This window comes from Poecilia latipinna, unplaced genomic scaffold (genome assembly GCF_001443285.1).
Source record: "Poecilia latipinna isolate Pla-1442-1.1 unplaced genomic scaffold, P_latipinna-1.0 Scaffold3580, whole genome shotgun sequence".
NCBI lineage: Eukaryota > Metazoa > Chordata > Actinopteri > Cyprinodontiformes > Poeciliidae > Poecilia > Poecilia latipinna.
Genome location: NW_015116196.1, coordinates 11,169 through 32,126, shown reverse-complemented (window position 1 = coordinate 32,126; position 20,958 = coordinate 11,169). Strand labels below are relative to the sequence as shown.

The window sequence follows — 20,958 nt, the reverse complement described above, 5'->3', positions numbered from 1 at the left end:
GACCACCCATGGAGGGTGAGAGGGGAATTTTTTTTATTTATTTTTAAACATAAACATTGGTGGTCCTAGTCCAGAGGCACCTGTAGGGAAAATCCACATCAAGGTCTTATTGCTGCCTGAGCTGAAGAGTGAAGTTGTCACTTGAATTGGACCTGTTTGACAACATGAAGTCGGCTGAAAGATCTCAAAAAGCAAAACATCATGCCTTGATGTAAAGAAATTCAGTAACTCATGAGAATCAAAGCGGTTGACAACTATCTGGAAACCGCTATAAAGACATTTCTGCAGTTTTGGTTCTCCAGTGTTGATAATAGAGAGCCATTATCCGCATATGCAAAATACATGGAACAGTGGTGGACCTTCCCAAAGCTGGCCCACTAAAATCACTCCAACAACACATCCATAATCCATCCCGGAGATCACAAAAAAATCCAGAATGACATCCAGAGCACTGCAAACCTCACTTGCCTAAGTCAGTCAAGGTCAATGTTCATGACTCAAGAAAAAGACTTGGGGTGAAAAAATGGGAGAGTTCCTCTGCTTGCAAAAAGAAGGCAAAGGACCTGGAAATCTAACTGATGGAGCAGTGAACTCTCAACTCTAACAGACAATTCTAAAGCAAAATGTTCTTCTAGCCATTTCTATGTTGTCATGGGCAGACACAAAGACTTAGAAACTGAATACCAACATTCACATTGTCTAGAGAAAAAAGTCTGCCATTTGCTAAGTTGACCAGAATCCGGACAATCAGACAGTGTCACCTCTGGCCTACGTGCCACCTGGGAATTCGACATGGATCAGATACAGAAAGGAAGTCTCTCCGGGCCTTTGTGTGAGGATTAAGTCAAGCAGTAGACTGGACAGTAGGCCTGCTGCTCTGTTGACTCTGCTGATCCTCAGCCCACTGCTGTGAAGCAGCTTGTTCTGCAGAGGCCTTATGCCCCCTGAAAGTGGGGTCCTGACCCTCTGTGTTTGTGTGCCGTTTGCATAGAATCACCCAGGATGGTTGCTAGTTGCTGTTCGGCACCAAGCGTTCATGTGAGCATGACTGGAAAGTGCACACTTGACTGAACGTCTCGGGTTTCCCCAGAAAAGACGGGTCGAAGGTTGTGCACTTTGTGACTCTGAGGATTACATAAGCCAGCAAAACAAAAAGCGCCCCAGCTTGAGCGTGCTTTGTGTTTATCTGCTCGAATCGTGGATCTAGGCACATGTGCAAGTCAAGACACACTTGGTTTCAATTGACCTTTGCCCCAGCTTTTCTTTGTTTTGCAAGACGTCTTCAAAGAATCTCGGAGAGAGCACGGTGAGCATCATGGAGAGAACTCAAGTCCAATAACTCCAGATCAATTTGATCGTGAAAGGCGCCAGCACCTTGTTATTGCTTAGTTTGGAATTTCCTTTTTCCCCATTCCCTATTAGATGGTTTGCAATCCTAACCCCAAACCGAACATCACATTTACCTCTTGCAGGGCTTGGAGATTGGCTCCCTTTCTGCTAAAACACACACTTAATTTCATTCACTTTCCTCTAGTCTACATGTTAGAACTTGACCTACATCACTTTGAACTATCCACTTCATGGCCAGGCGTTTGACCTTCTCTACTGTCCTGGTTTTCCTCCCGTCTTTCGTTTGTGTGCCCAGGAAAACCCTGCACAAGCGAAAATGCATGCTCTCCTGCAAAGATTCAGCAAAACCAAGTGGTGTTCTGGCACATTTATTTGCTTTTTGAAATATTATTCCTCGCAGCTAAAGTGAGCTGAAATGAGCTATGTGAAGAATTTGTGTCAACTGGGATTTTTTCTTTCTTGATGAAATCAGCTGGTTTACAGACACTCCTCTTCCACTCCTTTTTCTGTGAATGCCAAAGTCTGCTTTGTTAGAAACAACAAACTGGATCTGACCTGACGACCTTTCACTTAGTTTGCAACTTCTGCCTGAAAAGACCAAAAAAAAAAAAAAACACATCTGGAGAAGCTTGGAACAGACACAGTTCTACAGAATCACAGAGATTAGTGAAAGACTGGCTAACGGCAACAGTAGCATGCTACCACTAACATCCACAGCTAAATGCTATGAAAGAGGAGATGGCTTAATGAATTAAAATTGATTTATGATTACTTACTCTTCTTTGCATGCATAGGCATTTTTTCATTATAAGGGCTTATTTTTAGTTCTGTGTTTTAAACTGAAATGTTAACTTTTTTGAGCTCTAAAAGTAAGTACATCCTCATTAGCAGGTGCCATACCCATTCCACAGCACTCTGTGTTTTTAATATTAGAAAAGAGAACAGAATTCAGTTAGTTGAGCCGCTAATGCTAAAGTGATCATGCTAACACTAAGAAAGCTAGTGCTAACGAAGAATGCTATTGCACTGAATTTCTGAATATTCCAATGCCAACACTTATTTTCCCTCCAAATATACCTTAATATTCATCAATAAAGCACAGTGGAATTTGTCTTGTAATACTGCAGAAGTTGATATCTACTTATTTCTGCTCTTGGGGGTTCAGTCAATCAACCAATCAATTCAGTTTCTGGCACAGAAAATCCCACTTCTTCAGTTTACTGTCAACACTTTCTCATTTTTCTTTGTTACAGTTTCCATCTAAACTCGGGGTTTATATTCACAGCAGAAAAAAAAAAAACAAGATTGTGATCTGGTTTTCCCAGAGGAATTCTTGTTTTGGAAATATACAAGACATAAAACAAATACAATGTCTTGTTTTCTCTGAGCTGAGAAGCTGTTAAAACGCTGGAAGTGTAGGAGAGAGTGAGGCATAATTAAAATCAGTAGATAATTGTTACAAAGGCATTGGGGTGTCTGTAGCTTAGCAACAACTGAACGGATGCATTGCCAGCAACAGCTGAGGGTGGAATGTAAACTTCAGTAAATTTCAGTAAAAAAACTGCAGTAAACTTCTGAAATTGATGAAAGTTCAACCTTTCAGTAAAAAGGACATTTGTATCTGATTTAATGTCACACAGTGAGAAGAAAGGGTTATGCAAATGTTGAAAATTGTAGTAAAGATGAAAAAAACATAAACCTCAGATTCAAAATGTGCTCATGTTCTGATGTGTTGGATCAAAGGTGAGGCTTTGGAGCTGCAGCCTGATCTGGACGTGAGCGAGATCCCAACCGTCCGAAAGCCCAGTAAAGACGCCGCCTGGCTTGGACCCAAAGAGAGCGCCGTACGCCAGCACAGGCAGGAGATGAAGACAAAAATGAAGACCAACAAGGTGGAAGAGGTGAGACCTACTCGTCCGAAACAGGTGAGTGAGGAGGATGACTCTGGGATGAGCTGTGTTTACCTTTCTATCTGCAATATGCAAAAATTATTGTTTCCAAGTGTTTCTGCTCTTGAACATTTCCTTGTACTGAAGTGCTATTAATCATTTGATCAAAATTATTTAAGTAACTTAAAATGACAGATCATTTTGATATCATTTTTCATGTGTGTACATTTGCACCCAAAACTGTTGAAGCCTGACAGAAATTTAGGCTTACTGGCAAAATATAGGAAGAGTATTCACAAAAAGTTAACAAATTAGTATTTGTTTATGTATATTTTTTTCTTTCAATAACACTTCTTGTTTGTAGCTAATATTAGGATTTTGTCCCAATTTAACAATAAATCTCACCTTTAATACTCCAGTGTCAAAATTATTCAACCCCTTGAACAAAATTCTTCATAAGACCACACATTTGTAAACATGTGGTCTCAGTCACAGACGACTCATTGGTTCTTTATGGGTTGCATCAGGTGTGCTTGAGATAGAGATAACATTCAATGTTAGAAATATGGCTACGCCAAGAAAGCTGTTTCAAGATTTCAATAAAGACACAAAAAGATAGCATACACCCTCAATGTTTCCAAAGATACAGCTGGAAGTGTAGTTCACAAGTTTGAAGTTAAAGGAACAGGCTACGCCACCTGGTGTTTGAATGAAGAAGCTGTAGATGCAGCAACAAATCATTCATCTGGCTTTAAAAGCAATCACATTTTATTCCTTTACAAACCAAATTAGGGCTGATGATAAACTGGAAAATATTACAAAACGGAAGATTGTGGAAACAAAAACTGTTTTTCACTGATCCATGTAAAAAGGATTTTTTTTAATATCCTTTAACTTTTAGAAATTATATTGCATACGTGCTAATTCGCCAACATTTCATACAAATGATTTCCTTTTAATTTAAATGCAGCTATTTACTGACTATAAACGCAGCATACCTGCGATGTAATCAACTCTTTAAATCTTCCATCCAGCTTTATTATATTTTTCAACCATCACAAATTCAGAGGGTAAATCTTGAGCAGAACAAGTCTTGGCAGGGGAGGTAAACCAGAGGTCTTTGGCAAGATTTTATACAATTTCTTTTCTGGCAAGAATTAAGATTAATTTGCGCAAACCAGGAAGCCATTTAGCAATATTGTGTGGATGTGTGTTTAATATGGGATTTTATAGTCAAAAGTGTTCAGATTGCTTGGCAGACCTGACCTGGTGTTTATGTGTCCTGGAATAAACTTTGTTTTGAATGTGGATGGATTTATTTTAATGAGGTTTTATATTTTAATAATTTAAAAAAAAACAAAAAACGTTTTTTTTTTTTTTTTCATTATTATTTAAAAGTAAACCACAACACACCACAAAGGTTAGGGCTGACAGAACATTTTGTTCTGAACATTTTATTCTGTAGGCAAACCTTTAATAACCCCCCGACGCCGAAAGCTGGTGGCACCAACAAACCCACACGCCTCTGTTTGGACTTGAAACTCTTGTTTTGTTCTGTTCTTGTTTATTCTGAAGACTCAGTGTCAGCAGGAGCTCGACCAGGTCCTGGAGAGGATATCCAAGATGCCTTTCAGAGATAACCGAGGTCCTCTGGAGGACCTCTATGCACTGCACATCCCCAACTGTGACAAGAGGGGGCAGTATAACCCAAAACAGGTGACTAAAGTTTTGGGTTATGCCTGTAAGAGGGCTAACAAGAAATAACCTATGTGGACGGGGCTCCCCATTAAAAAAACAGAAATAAAAAACAGAATAAATAAAATAATAAATCATTTTATAGTAAAAAGAAAACTGAAGGTCCACTCTTATGCTTCTTTAAACAAGCTAAGAGAAAAGAGAAGATAAACAAGAATACCCTCCATGGATGTATTTCTATTAGCATATGCGCAAATTAGCTGATGGCATGGACCATACCTCTGGACCAGATCATGCAGTGACGATACTGAACAACAATACAAAACACACAAGACATCATTATGTACTTAATCTACATTATCTGGACATTTGTGATGAACATTAGGGACACAACCTTTCTTCAAAGTATTTTGGTAAATCTTGCTGTGTTTCTTTGGTTGTTTCTAAAGGAATCCTTCCAAAACTGATTTGGGCAAACTACAACTTTCTTTGGCAATATTGCAAGAATATCGTAAGCAATAACAAGATAAAGCAACACTACTCTGTTCTATGTGACTGGGGGGGAAAAAAATCGATGAACAGCAAGATGTTTTCCTATTCCAGCAGCCATTATGTATCGGTAAATCCAGCAGAATAAACTTAATGAGGTGGGTGAAGCACCACTTGGGTTGCCAGGTGATGGGGTGGGCTTTGGGTTGCTAGGTAACAAAATTGTCATACAACAATTTACATGTTTTTGAAACGGGCTATTTGCAGGTTAACTTTTATTTTTTGCTCTTCGCTCTTTCTAGAAAAAAAGTGAATTTTGTCTAACAGTGGACATTTAGTAACTCCTGATTATAATTGAAACGTGTCATTTCTTTATGATTTAAAAATAAAATATTAATTTTAGAGAGTATTTCATATTTCTTTTTCCTGCTGTGGGCTGTTCAGTAGTTTAAAATTACATGACTAAATGCATGTTCTGTATTTTTACTGAATTGGAATATGACTTAAAATAATTTATTTCAGTAATGTAATTTAAAAATTGCATAATTTAATTTCATAAATCTATATGTGTCATCTCTTGCATTAAATTGGTGACATAACGACTTTTCAGTATTTTAATTTACTTGGTAATGATTCCAGATGCCATTTCCAAATAATATTAGGATATTCAGAAACTTTTTAGATGTATATTGTATTTTCCCCCATTTATTTAACCCCTTAACTGTCACCTCAAAACATTAACATGTAAGTCAATGGGTTTATGAGGGCATGGTGTCAGCTTGGCTTTTAACAGATTCATTAAATGACTAATAATAATAGAGAAAGGCAAAAAACAACTGAATAAATAATTCTCTGTTTTAGTGCAAGATGTCGCTCCACGGTCAGCGGGGTGAGTGCTGGTGCGTGGACCCCCACACCGGCCAACGCATCCTGTCAGCTCCAGCTGTGAGGGGTGACCCCAACTGCAGCCAGTACCTGAGCGAGCTGGAGCTGCCCGACGCCACCCAGATTTAACGTGGCCAAGAGTTCAAAATAAACTAAACTGTAAAGTGCTTGGGAACAACCCGAGTAAGCTATAAGCTATATGTATGTATGTGTCTGTTTATTGGCAGTTACATCTCATATCTTAACTTCCTAAAAAGGTTTGGATGGTAGTCACCAACTTGTTGCTGCAGACTACAGTAAATCTGTCACATTCTTTTTGTGTTTTAGAGCCAGTGATTATGCTTTACTAACTGTAACAATGCTCAGAGTGCTTTGTTATCAGTGTTTTGTACTGTTTGAAAGAATGGGAAGCATTCAGTGTGTCAAATGTTTTTAGGTGTCTTTCTGTGCTCTCACTTGCAGACTAGGATTTTGAGTATGCCTCATTTGTATTGCACAGTAAGTAGTAAGGATCTGACATGATAAAGTGTTAATACAAAATAAAGTAGAAACCTGTCGAATCTGTAATTCTCTGCTGTTGAAGTTTGTAGAGTGAAAGAAAATACTTTGATTCTGGCTTGAAGTTGTTTGAAATTCTGCACTGCCCCCTATGGGTGATCTTGTAACACCCAGATAAAGTGACCACTTTTTTTTTTCTTTTGGCTTTTTCAGCAGAAACTGGATACTACCTGGATGGAAAATTACATTTTTGTTGTCGCAAAACACTAAACATCTGACGTAACATTTTGCTATCTAAATCCAGTTTCCCACAGAAGGAGCCAACAGACTTTTTTTAGTGAATACAAGAAGTTTATTAAATAGTGATTTAACTTTAAAAAGAAAAAAATGAGTACATCAATTATAGGTGTGTTAAATATTCCATCAGAAAATTCACATTAATTTTTAGTTTCTGTGGTATTCATAAAGTCACCGTTTTGCATTTAAATGAGCTTGAATCAACGGCAAAAGAGAAGAGTTTGATCAGGAAAAAATAGGCTGATGTGCCACTTTGTCAGTTATTTACACAGTTAAAACTATATTAGACATTGCAGTTTTAACAATAAAAGATCTTGAATAAAACTGGACCCACAGAACACAATCCTGTCCTTTGTCATTACATATTTAGCAGCACTTGACTGGAAGATCATAAAATTTGTCAGCAAATCACATCCACACCTTAAAGTGATTTCCTTTTCTTATTATTTACTTTTTTAAAATTTTGCTCAGGCCACCCTCATTCAACCACACAATGGCTCTGCATGCAAATCTAGATTCAAAGCAGTCTGGGGCAGAAGGCACTTCATTTACGTAAAAACTCGGCGACCTTGCTCTCTCTGGGATGAAGGACCCGGTGAACCCCGGGAGCGAGTCGCCTGCAGATTTGCATGTGTGGTGGCAGTGAGGACCCTCCACATGGAAAGACGGGGCCTTTGCATAAAATTTGTGTGCAAGCTCTAATGGGAAATGTACTCTGAGAGAGCAAGCTTTTTTGTTCCTGACGTTGAGTACACACAAACACACTCATGGGGCATGCAAACATTCTGTACATACATTTAGAAACAGTGAATGCAGCTCTGAGAACCTGAAATAGAAAGAATTCTAAGTTTAACAGTACAATGAGCTTTTATATGACTGAGGTTTTGTCCGTTTTGCTTATTTCCAAAAAAAAACAAAAAAAAAAAAAACCTTTTCCCTGATTGTGGCACAGAACATCTAGTGACCACCTAAGGAGCAGAAGGTCCCAGAGTGTGTTAGCAATTATCCATCAGCTAAAATTTAGGAGAAATTGGTATGAGTGAAGGTTTAGTAGTAGTCCAAATATTGTTTTAACCAGTTACATTTTACCAAGATTGCTAAAAAAATATTATAACCTGGGAATCAAACTAGTGACCTATTGTATAACAATCAAAGCCTTTTAACTCACTTTGCACGAATGCAGTCTTACAACATAATAGCTCCAGAAAAAAGTGTTTGCATCATATATAGTTGGACATTAATGTTCAAAATTGCAAATATAAAATCAATTCTGTCTCTCAATCCCTGAGGGAGACAGTTTATATAGTCAGTGATGTACTCAATCATGGTATTGATGTCCTGCCCATGAGGCGGGCACATAGCTTCCCAATCCGTAGCCTCAAAACAGCCCTACAGGACTTTGTCAGCTTCCTGTCACCAGCAAGTATCATCTCCATTATGACTATTTGCTCTTCTTTATTTTCTGGTGAGATTTTATCTAGGAGATATTAGTGAAAGTTATGGTTCATGCAGTACAACTACCGTAGTTTTTCTTCTTTTCAAACTCAGTACTGGCCTTCCTGATCATGCGAGTGTGTTGATCTGTACAGCTCACTACTCCAGTCATAAAATTAATGGCTGTAATGGTGTCCTTGGGTTTACCACCAAGTCAAACTAAAAGTCTGAACTGACTAATATTAAGATCACAACATTGCAAGTAAAATTAGCAAAATAAATGTATCCATACAATGGGCTAAGTCAAGCTACATTTTCCCTTGGTTTGTGCTTTTGGGCATTTTTGCAATGATTCACTGAATTTAGCTGTGATTTTCGTATGCTTCAGTTATGTATTTGGGAAATATTAATTAGGTTGTAGGCTGCTTGTTATAAATAAAATTATATAGGTCTAAAAATAGGGCCATATAGAAACTTAACACTGAAGGCTTTGAATGACGACCGCCTGTAGCCTTAGTGATGGAATGGCTCAATGGGACCTTCAAAAACTATATAGGATGATATTTTAATGTACCGAAGCATTGAATCATCTAAAAAAATGATATAGATCATTTTTTGAAAGGCATATTTCATAAGTAGAGGTTCACACATTTCTACTTACAGGTATTAATGACCACAGTTTAATGCTGTTCTATTTTATTACCTGACCAAGATAGATTAAAAAAAAATCTTTATGTATTAAAATTTTACTTCCTGGCTAAAGACATTTTGAAATTATTGCCACCTGCCTGAAATCATGTTTTTAAGATTCAGTTACCCATAGAAATTATGCTACTTGTAAATTAGCATGCCCCAATAAGCCTTGTTTTCATACTAAACTAAGACCATAAGCTACTAGATATAGTCGGAGAATCTAAAAAGGACTGATATGAAAATAGTTGCAAACAGTCAAATACATTTTTTTTTCTCTTATAAAATCTAATTATTTACGTGTTAATTATGTGCTAAAACTGAATCCCAGTTTCTTTTCAGTTTTCATGCTAGTCTAACACCAAGACTTGCTAACCCTAGCCTGGTCAATTGGGAAAGAAGAATATGAAAAAAGTCAGCCAATCAACTAAACTGTTGTTAATGTATTTTAAGATCATGCAATTTATATCAGGCAATTTGTTAATTAGCAAGGCCAAGCCAGCGTTTATTGACTGTCATCATGCCAGGCTAGGCAACCAGGTTGCTAGTTCTTGCATTGAAATTTTAAAAACCATATAAGAAAAGAGTTACAGCTAATTAAATATTACTTTTTGTTAAGTTCTGAAAGCCAGTTAAATTGAAATATAAAATTCTACAATATGTCATAGCCAATTAGCACAGTAATGGAAAAGAGTGACAGGTTACAGTTTAAAGCTAACGCCTTCTATTCTCTAGAGTTCATTTATGCCAATTAAAACAACATAAATGACCTTGTCAAACCAAAATGTGTGAATTCAATCTATATAACAGACAAAATAATGTTTATGCCTTGAAAGCACTAATTCTTTCATTCATGCATGCCTTGAATTAAATATATAAAAAACAGTTTAGCTAACAAATTATGGGTATGTTCCAGAAGCACTTTTCCTATAATGTTTAATATCAAGAAGAGTTTAAGTGAGATTATATTTGGTATGTTTTTAGGGAAACTAATCTCTAACCACAGCTTAAACCACTCCAGAGGAGCCATTTATATAAATGGAAGTATACATGTTTTACATTTGAGTGTTTTTCTGCCCTTGTTTAAAACTGGATTTTGTGATCCCCAAATATCCATCATATTGCACCTGAAAAAGCTGCTAATCATAACAAAACTCATTCAATTTTAGTAGATGTCTCCTAGTTTCGGTGGCCACACTCCCTTCTCAACAATATCAGGAAAATCAACTGAAAAATATTGATAGTTAGCCACATTTATATATATGTGTTGTCACCTTTTCATAATTTCAAAAAATATATATATAAACTGCAACAGACTTTATAAACGAAAGAAAAACTCGATATATTTCTCTTCGATATACGATATAAAGTTTGCCTCCTCTCTACAACAGACGATGCAGTCCAACACAATCAACAAAAAATAAAAGTGTTTGTGCCATATTCTCCTGATTGTCAGTCAAAGTGTGCTAGCTTGTTTGGCAGGTTTTAAGAAGAAGAAGTTGGGCTCCGGAGGTGGTTTGCTCTCATTCGTTGCTGTTGTTGACACTGTCAAGATCTTTGCACTGCAGTTCTCCACCGGCAGAGTTGCTACCTGGGATTTTTTTGCCGAAGCGGTCCACGCACCAGCAGATGCCCCGTTTCCGACCGCGAGACGGTTTACACTGCAAAAAAAAAAGGAGGTCCAGTCGGGTTGGTTGCACACTTTTATGTCACTGAATGAAAGTGAGAGCATTAAGAGATGCATCCAAACCTGCTTGCGCTTGAAAAATCCCTTTTTGTCACAGTTGGGTACGTACAAAGAAACGCTCAGGACCCGAGAAGCACCATGAATGAGATTATCAAGTTCTCTTTTGCAAGGCCCCTGCACACAAAGCATGTTTGGAGGTTAAAACCAAACATTACATTTAAATTCTTCAAAATCTGACTTTTGCAACTCAATTTGAACGTGACCTTTCATTGAAATTGGCTGCAAAGACCAATGTGCACTACTAATTATGCTACCCTTGTTTGTTTTAACCCTGAGTTTAAGTTTGCAACGACAGATAATATTTTGCATCGTCACACCACTTACAAATTCTGGCTCTGCCTTGTCCAGGCCAGACACCGGGAGCTCTCGGTTGTTGCTTGATCCAGGCCTGGCTAAATACTTCTTGCGGTCCTTGGCTAGCCTCATGGCGTGAATCTTCCGACTGCTGATGTGATCTCCATATAGGGGCACCTTGGTTTCTACTGGGTCTGTATCACATCACAGTGATATAGTGTTTGGAAAGAAAGACACACAAGAGACGGGCAGTCATTCATCAACCTTGAAGCTAAGTTTACAATGAAATCCATTGTCACTTTTAAAATATTTCACAGTCTGATGCCGAAACAGAAGTTGCTTAAAAATTCCTGCTGTTATAGTTTCATGAACACAATAGGAAATATAATATTAGCCAAAAGCTTTGCTTCAGTCTTGCTGATGCTTCATTTACTCAGAATTACTGATATCAACAAAGAAACACATGTTTTCTGATAAATGGCAGGTATTTTTTGTCATGGGACTTCACAAAGATTAAAAGACCCATCACCAATTGTCCCCCAGAGGTGTAATATTAATCATTAGCCAGGGCTTCAAAGCATTCTTTAGGTCATAAGACGAGTGAAAATCAAGAATGCTGCTATCTGGAGCTAAACCTCTTAAGAAAGACTAAAATTTAAAAGCAAAACTTCATACTTGTGACCACGAGTCAGCAGTGTATCCATCTTGAAACGTCACAACACAAGGTGATGATTTCACTGCAGCAGCTAAATGCTTATTTAGCACAGTTAGTGGCTACAAGCCAGCTTCAGATTGAATGTGTTGACATAAGAGAGGACAGAGGCTACATTTATGGCAAGTCAAGCTGCCAGTCTGGGGTATATGTAGACTAGGGCTTTTAAAACTTTTATAGCAAGTGACCTAAATTAGACATTTAGTCTCAGACTGGCACCCAGGCCTGTGCAAACATACTATTACCCCTGTCATGTGGCAAACCACCAGAAGCAACCACAACCCATTTTTGGGTCCCACACCCCCACTAGAAACCTTTGCATACGTTGCCTCTTTCATCCCTCTTGCAAAATGTTGGGGTGTTGAAGACAGACCTCAGCACTTGCCCCGTTCCCTTATTGTCCCCACCCTCTATTCAGGCGGCCGCAGCGACTTGTGCTGACCACAGACGGAGTGGATGTGGCTTTCTGTCCTGGAGACTTTTTAAAACTGACACATCATTTGATTTACAGCCCTGGACATCAGCATTAGCTATGAATGGTGACCTAAGCTCTAGTTGGCCTACTTCCACTGCTGTGTCACGTGCTCGCTTCCGTTTCATTATGGCAACCTCTGACGTTATTGCTAATCTACTAAGCCAACTGAGTGATGAAACAAGGCCACGGCCTCCTTGAATACGTGCCTCTTAAAACCAACCAAGCCCCCTCCACCAATGACAATGGCCGATGATGTTATTCATCCCGTTGCTGTGATGATTCCCATTTTTTCTTCACTTGGAAAATTGCTGAGGCAGATCATCAGCCAGTGTTAGTCCAATCAAGTCTTCACTTGCTAATCCTCACTCTGCTTTAATCTGACCTGTGCAGACTGATCTGTCATTCTTCCCTCTCTTTTTGCTGTAAAACCTTTTTTTATTGGCCATTTTTGGCTCAGGTTTTTTATTTAACATCTGGAAAATAGAAAGGAACCCATCCAACTAAAAGATGCATCTAAATATTCATGTTTGAAGCAATAAATGACAGCTGTGTATGATCTGAATTTTAAACATGCACTCTGGTACACATATATGTTCTCTGACAGTTTCTAATTCTCCTCAAGCGCCTTTAGTTTGAAGAAGTATTCCTCAGTATTCATTTGTGTCTGTTTCAGGTTTTTAGCAACAGTCTTGCACTGCAGGAGCTAAAGCTGGCTTACAAGCAGACAGACGGCGGATATGTAAACCCACGCTCAGCCTGTGTTCTGCTGAATCACTGCACAGCCTGATATGAAGAGGGGCAGAGGGACGGAGAGGAGTGGAATCAGAGGAAGAGGCCTAACAAAAGAGCGGTGAGAAGAAGGGAAGAGGATTGTGTGGGAAAGGCAGCAAAGAGGAAAGAAAAGCTGGTAAAATGGTTCAAAGAAAAACAAAAAAAAGTCAAACTATTACTTTTGTTTAGGGATGGAATTAATTTTTAATCTGAAGTTTAGATGAAAACATTGTAGTTTCATCTAAACTTCTTCTCATATTTTATTTTACTCTATAAGATCTTGTCACTGTACCCTAAATTATGTCACTCAGAAGTTTAATAAAGTCTATCAGACTATTTATGCTCCCACTGTGCACTATGAAAATAATTTTTGGAGGTTGTTTAATATTAATTTTAATTTTTTTTTTTTAAATCCAATAAAGAATATTACATTTTAGATTTTATGTGACATGTTGGTAACTAATTCTTTGGAAACATCCTTATAATTGAAAATGCTGGTTTAGTCAAATGTTCAATATCTCCAGCAAAGAACATTAAGGCCAATATGTTTTTTCAGGTATATTGAGAATTGAAAACTGAAAAAAGTTGACAATTTAAGCTAGTTTAACATGGTTTTAATGCTAATGTTTAACTTGCAAGCAAGCTGTACTTATTTTAACAGCAAATCCCTGATAAATATTTAGAGTAGCAGAAAACTGAAGATGTTGGTTCAATCAACAATGAATCTCATGAAATATTATGTTAATTATCCATTGAATAACGGTAAAGCTGTTTTTGTTTATGCAGCTGGTTTTATGAATAAACTTACAATGGCTGCCTCAGAATTAATAGGCTGAACTTGCTACCAAGTTTGACTTTAGAACTTAGGATTGTTGCTAAACTGGTTCAAGCTTAATACAAACTTTTAAACTCTATTTTGACCTGACAAATAAAGTTAAGATGTGCAGTTTAAAGACTTATCCCGGAGCTAAAAAGGATAAGCCTGCTAGCAAGTTTGACAATACCGGTAGCATTAGCCCTGTCGCAAAACTAGGTAAAGCTCAATAGAAATTGTATATACGTACTTTATAAAAGGAGCAAATTAATATTTTTACTGATAACAGCAGCAAAGATGTGCCATTTATTGGTGATGACCAATAAATATCTCAGGACTAAAGGGCTCAGTTTGTTAGAAATGTCAGTTTAACAACAGCTACATCTCTCAGCTAATTATGTCGTACATAACAGAAATTCTTGCTCCAAACCCAGCCTTTAGCATTTCTAAACCTTTAATAACTTGACATATTAACTAATAATGAAACCCATACAAAAGTTTTAGATGCAACTACTGTTTCTAAATTAATTTAAATTTAACCAACATTTCAGCGTTACAAAAATAAATTAGTTAATCTTGTTCGAAGTTAATAGGGATTAAATGTTGGATTTGCAAAATAATACCCTTGATTAAAACTGAGATGATTTTATTGGCTATAATTTAATACCCACTATTTTTTACATTTTATTTAATTTTTTTGTTTACAGTGTAGAACCAGAAAAAATGTGCAGGAACCTGAACCATCAGCCAGAACAGAAAAGGTTGACATGGGAATGGAAAGAGAAAAATAATAAGACTGGGCGGGGACGGGGGAGGGGGATGAAGAGGGACTGTTGCCAGATAGGCGAAAGAGGAGAAGACGCTCTGATGGTGAGAGAACAAAAAAGTTGGGGTCAGATGTGAGGAAAGGCACAGGTGGTGGATGAGGAAAAGCTAGATGAAAGAGGGGACAGAACTGAAAAGAAGGGAGCTGAGTAAAATATGACTTTACAGCATGAAAAGCTGCACTCATCACTCCCTTGCAGACACAATGACTCTGCCATTGAGAAAGAGCCGCCACCTGTAATCTGCTCCCTTGCTTTAAGGGAGCAAGGGCCACTGTCATGTAAACCTTCTGTTGTACTTGGAGCCCTATAAACTCGTTCAGACCAAGATGACGAGGTGATCTGCACTCTTTGCCAGATTGTTGAAAGAGTTCATGAGGTCAAATGAATAAAGACTTCTGGGTAATATGACAGATGTCAGCCCTCCATCCCCAATTAGGATGTAATCGTGTTGTTAATTTAATTTTTCTGTAGTAATTCCTCTATTTATTTTTATTTTTATGTTATAATGCAAAGCGTGACATGGTGATGTCTCGTACCTTTGGGTGGATGCTGCAGCTTGTACAGCTTCTCGTTGGCGCACACCCCCCGACCATGCAGGAGCGCGTGCAGCGGCTTCTCCTCTCCGCTCTTCGGCAGGCAGCGGAGCCCACGCATGCAGGGCCCCGTGTACACACCGCACGCCTGGCCCTCTTCCAGGGCGCACGTCAGGCAGCAGCCGCAGCCGGGCTCTTTCACCAGCTGGCAGCCCACGGGCACCGGCGGGCACATGGACAGGGCCTTAGGGTCGCACGGCTCGCAGGGCACGTAGGATGCGTCGCCGCCGGTGATGCTCAGCAGAGGGACCGCCAGGAAGAGGACACCCAGCAGCATCGTGCGCTTCTCCTTTTATGAAGGGAAATACAAAAAACACAAAACTGCAGGTTGGTGGAGTGGAAGAATATCAGCTGCGAGTTGCAGGGAATCCTTTGTGAATCCAGAGGGAAAGGTGCATCCACAGGTGCATCTGATGCATAAAAAACACAGAAAAGTAAAATTCCTCCAAAACTATCCTGACAGCTTAGAGTGATGCTTAGCCAGCGCCGCTTCTCTCCCGAACTGAGGAGCCCACTGACTCCCTCTGCGGCTCTGCAGGTTGTTTCACCCGCACTGTGAGCAGAATGTGTAATCTGCGGCTTTTCGCTTGCCTTTTTTCTTTTCTTTTTTTTTAAAGAAACTGCCTCAGGCGAAACCTATAAAGATGGGCTTGTCAAACAACGTTTTGGAGAGGGGGGAGGCGCACTTGTCAACTCCGTGCGTTTGCGATGCTGATTTCTCAGCGGGGCGGGGCTGGCACGCCTCCAGATCTGAACTGATGTTCCTGAAGGCGACTTATCTGTGTTTCTGCACAGAGGCGTTGAGGTGCATGGCTGCATGTTTTACTAAAGCTACAGGAAAAATAAACTAGGCATATTTTCATCTTCTCTTAGTGGAGAATTTGAGGCACACCTATAAAAAGAAAAAAAAAACTATTCTGTCTCATTTTAAATTTCTGGTGTTAGATGTGGTGTGCTGGATATTTTTAGCATATTCTGCATATAATAGATTGGAGATTGCTGCATAGAAATGCTACTGTCCTTTGGTGGAGGTATGGACAACTTTATTTATTAAGCAACTTTCAGTGAAAGGCAACTCAACATGCTGATACACAGAAGTTAGCAACTCCATACATTAAGACAAAGCACACCAACACAGATTTAGATTAAAGAGATTTAAAAATAAAGTCCTCATGGACCCACTGGATAACATATTGGGGTGTCAGGGTGACAGTTAAAGGTTAACAGTAGGCGACAGCAAATTAAAACCTTTTTTAGCCTCTTAAAAGAGCTTCTGACTTCTATAGAAAGTTTATTCCAAATGTTTGGTGTGTAAAAACTGAAGTCTGCTTCAGCATTCTGCTGCTAGGACCTCTAGGAACCAGCAGTAACCAGAGAAGTGCTCTGATTGGAACATATGGACCAATCAGGTCTCTGGTGTATTAGCTGAAGGTGTTTAATCACATTTTGTGGACTTTCTGATAACAAACAGTTACAGAAGTCTAGTTTTGAAGTAACAAATACATGAGCTAGTTTTCCAGCATCTTTCCTGGACAGAATTTTTCTAACTTTGGGAATATTCTGGAGAGAGAGAGAGAGAGAAAGAGAGAGAAAATGAAATCCTAAAAACTTGGTTAATGTGGGATTTAAATGACATGTCCTGGTCAAAAATAACACAGACATTAAAGTTTGTTGGCCTCCAACAAACTTTATTGTTAGAGGCCAGTTTAATGAAAGCCAGGCTTAGTTTGTTTTTCAAAAACTCAGTTTCTGTCTCGTCAGTATTTAAAAGTCATCCAGATTTCTATGTGTTCAAGTAATCTACCTAACTGACTGCACTGTAAAAAAATCCGTAAATTTCACAGTAAAAAAAAAAAAAAAACAGTTTCTGACCGTAAAATCTGAAACATTTTATTACCATAGAAAATACCACTTTATACCTATGATGTAAAACCAGATTGCAAAAGTAATTTATAGAGATTAGAACGCTGGTGTGATATTTTGGTTTGTTTTTAAATAATTAAATCTATAATGACTTTAATATATCAAACTCAATTCTCAAAAGAAGACCAGGTATCAAACTGGCAATCCACCGATTGCAGGGCAAACTCCTACAGCGGACACCACCATCATTATGAGAGAGTTTGATTAAATTATGTATTTGGGATTATTTAATTTTAGACCGACCATACATTTAGAGGACTGTATGGTAGGTCCTGCTGCTTGGACAAAGGTGAAGCTGGGTAAAGGACGATTCCATCTAATTTTTTGATGGAATAATTTACAAAAAGGATATGGTCAATTTTACTAAGGGAAACCACGGCTGCCAGTATCTTACCGTATTTTAGGAAAAATATGGTAAGATACTAGCAGCTGAAGTTGACAGACATTTACCATATTTTAGAAAATACTGTAAAATTCTGGAAGTTTTGGTCGACAGAACTTTATCGTATTTAATAAAATACGGTAAAATACTGACCACCAGTATTTTACTGTAATTTTACAGTGGAATTCTGGCAACCCCAGCTGCCGGCATTTCACCGTAAAACAAAAAAACATTTTTACCTGTAATTTTTTTTATGGTGGAATTCTGGCAACGGCACTGGGGTTGCCAGAATTCCACCATAAAAACAATTTACCGTGTTGGGAACCCGGGTTGTTGTAATGGTTCCTTTTTGCTGCTTTCACCCTCTTTTACCACCAGAGGTTGCCAAAAGGTTGTTCCCTCCTGAGGGCGTTGCAGGATCAGATCATCTGGAGGAGTATGTGAGGAGGGAGCTGCCGACACTTCAGCTCCAGAGTGTTAGCCAGTATTTAGTACTCCAGCCCTCCGTGCTTCTCACTGTGATCTCCTGTTGTGGACCTCAAGTGACATCTCCTAGTGCCTCTTCCTCAGATTATTCCTTGTGACTCTGTGGATGTTACCCACTGATTGCCCAAGTTCCACTGACACCTCCACAGTAAACCAAACCTCCTTGGATTACCCTGTTGGCAGCCTCACTTGCTCCTCGCCTTCTGTGATCCAAAGCTTACCTGTCCGCCCTCCACCGCAGCCTCTTTGTCGGTCAAGCAGCAACCCTCCACCTGAACCAAACCCCGGTAACCAGTGATTCTTCCCCCAGAGAAGACCTACTTCCATCCAAGTAAGGCCAGTCCGTTTATTTTGACAATGCCGTTTTCCACGACACTAAACTCACCATCTCTCTTTTTTACATCCCAGTGCTCAGGTGATCCAGATTGCAGACATTCCCCAGAACCTGATTGTTGATCATTATTTTGTGTTTACAATAAACTTATTTAACTGATTTCTGTTCTCTGCCTGGTGTTCTGCATGTGGGTTAAGAAATTCGACTTCTTTATGACATACAGGTAAAATCCATTTTTTTTATTTTTTTTTTTATGGTAAAACGCCAGCAGCCAGGGTTGCCGAAATTCAACCGTAAAAAGCAATTACCGGTAAAATCTGTTTTTCTGTTTTACGGTGGAATTTCGGCAACCCCAGCTGCCGGCGTTTTACTGTAAAATGTACGTTTTATTTTTTACAGTGTGGAATAATCAGGATTTACAGATAAATATAGCTGTGTATATATATATATAATCAACATAATAGTTCAAATGTGTCCCACTCTGTGTGATTATTGTACTAACTGGAAGCAAAGCGGGCCAAGCACAGAGCCCTGTGGTACTCAGGAAGTAACTCTGGAGTGTAAAGAAGATTTATTGTTCACATGAACAAACTGGAATCTAAGATTTAAACCAACCTAGTGCTGTTCCCCTGAGACCTACATGTTCAAGACATTCTAATAGAATATTGTGCTCAACTTTGTAAGATCTAGAAAAACCAGAACAGACACGACTCAGTTGTCTGAGCCCCAGGCATTACCAATAGTACATTTCACCAGTGCAGTTTCAGTGCTATGATGAGCTCTGGAACCTCTTAACACATGTCATGTTTGCTGTTGTTGATGGGAATCATAAAGCTAATGGATCATAGGCAACTGCATGATAGAGCGACAGAGATGTGATTCAGAAACCAGGTGGGTACAATAGCAGAATGACAGGCAGGTGAGTGGAGCATCTCAGTCAGGAGAAGCTTCTGGGCTTCCATCATAAAAACTCACAATTTGGGTTCATTCACAAAAAGATAATAAAATATGCTCATCTGCTTCAACGCTACTCTAATCTTTGGGCCATTTTTGCTCTGCCTATTTTAACAAGGAAAACAGTGTACAGCAGAATGCTGAGGGCTACATTCATAGGACCTTTATGTTAGGAATATGTTAGGAAATATATAGGAGTATGAATGAATCCATCTGACTACTTGTAGAATTCTTAACAGTCAATAACCAAAACATAAACACAGATGTCAAAATTTATGCAACTCAAGTCTACAAAATAGCCAAGTAAATTAGTGCTTTAGAATTTATACAGAAAAGACAATTAAGGGACAGCTAAATGTTTAACTCCACTATTAGTGCATAAGCAGATTGGCTGATTAGCTACTACAGCTTTGAAGGTGAAACAGTTCCTCACCAAGACAGCCACCTCAAGTCCTCTAAGATATTTATTTTATTGTAGCTCAATCTTCACAAGTCTTTTCCCTCAAAATATGCAGTTTGGTATTAGTCTTGATATCACCTGTAATGGTTTTCTCCAGTGGGCTACTATATGGACATAGAAAAAACAGTCCTTACAGTTTGGTAAAGGTTAACTCAAAGGATCACAAAAAAATGTTCAGTGTCTTCCAGAATTGAGGGCGAGTTCCTGCCTGGGAAACGAGAGCTCTTTATAATTCCCCTCAGATATCATTTGGTTCACTGTTCTGCCAAAGTATTCCTGCTTTAAACATTGAGACATTCCAGCTCAACGATAACAAATGAACTCTCTAAAGATGTGCTCGGAGTTCCAGATCAGGCTCACAAGCTGCACTCAGACTGACCTGGTTTTATGACTTGGTGAGGTCCAGTGAGATAAGTGGTGCACTCTCATGAGAGAGCTCGTAATTCACTTGGTGTTTTGGCAGATATGAGGGGTTCAGATGATGAGCATGTTTGTGTTGCGAACAAACAGTCTCTACATGGACCAAAACACATTTCTTCAACTGTTGACCCAGGCCATCTAGAACCTGTCCTTAACTCTGCTACAAAGAATTGTGATATAATTGTGTGTGTTTACATTGTTCTACTCCCTGTATTGCTGTGTAAATTAACATTGGTGTATAAATCCAAACTCAGTGTTTGCAACTTCAATTAGCACTGAAACTGACCTTTCAAAGCCACCCCGACTAAAGCTTTTATTCCTTTGTCGATTCAAGTTTCGCTTCCTCTTTCTTTCTCGCTTCCTCTTTGAAATTTTGTTGGCAAATTCTCTTCGGATCATTCAACTCTTGTTTGCCTTCGGTGTTGACCTTTACGCTGTATCGGGTGTCGAGGGACGTCACAGGCGACAAAGAAAAAAAAAGCTTGGTGTTTAACACCTGATCTTTACACGACTCTCGTGTGCACTAATTAAAAATGAGA

General features: G+C 38.8%; 2 protein-coding genes across 3 annotated transcripts; one reads left to right on the top strand and one right to left on the bottom strand.

Annotated features, from left to right (window-relative positions):
* Nucleotides 1-3,057: 3,057 nt before the first annotated feature.
* On the top strand, nucleotides 3,058-6,875 carry LOC106941272 (insulin-like growth factor-binding protein 2-A). Of its 2 annotated transcripts, none has more exons than XM_015024232.1 (3): nucleotides 3,058-3,251; nucleotides 4,815-4,955; nucleotides 6,285-6,875. In XM_015024232.1, exons 1-3 carry the CDS (start codon nucleotides 3,078-3,080, stop codon nucleotides 6,435-6,437), a joined length of 468 nt encoding a protein of 155 aa, XP_014879718.1. In that variant the 5' UTR covers nucleotides 3,058-3,077; the 3' UTR covers nucleotides 6,438-6,875. The 2 variants fall into 2 exon arrangements, with proteins under 2 accessions (XP_014879718.1, XP_014879717.1); XM_015024231.1 differs by having other exon boundaries at nucleotides 3,059-3,275.
* A 1,119-nt stretch (nucleotides 6,876-7,994) lies between these two features.
* LOC106941271 (insulin-like growth factor-binding protein 5) lies at nucleotides 7,995-16,226 on the bottom strand. Its single transcript, XM_015024230.1, has 4 exons — nucleotides 15,404-16,226; nucleotides 11,299-11,462; nucleotides 10,978-11,088; nucleotides 7,995-10,888 (listed from the first exon to the last, which is right to left on the bottom strand). Exons 1-4 carry the CDS (start codon nucleotides 15,735-15,737, stop codon nucleotides 10,751-10,753), a joined length of 747 nt encoding a protein of 248 aa, XP_014879716.1. The 5' UTR covers nucleotides 15,738-16,226; the 3' UTR covers nucleotides 7,995-10,750.
* Nucleotides 16,227-20,958: the final 4,732 nt, after the last annotated feature.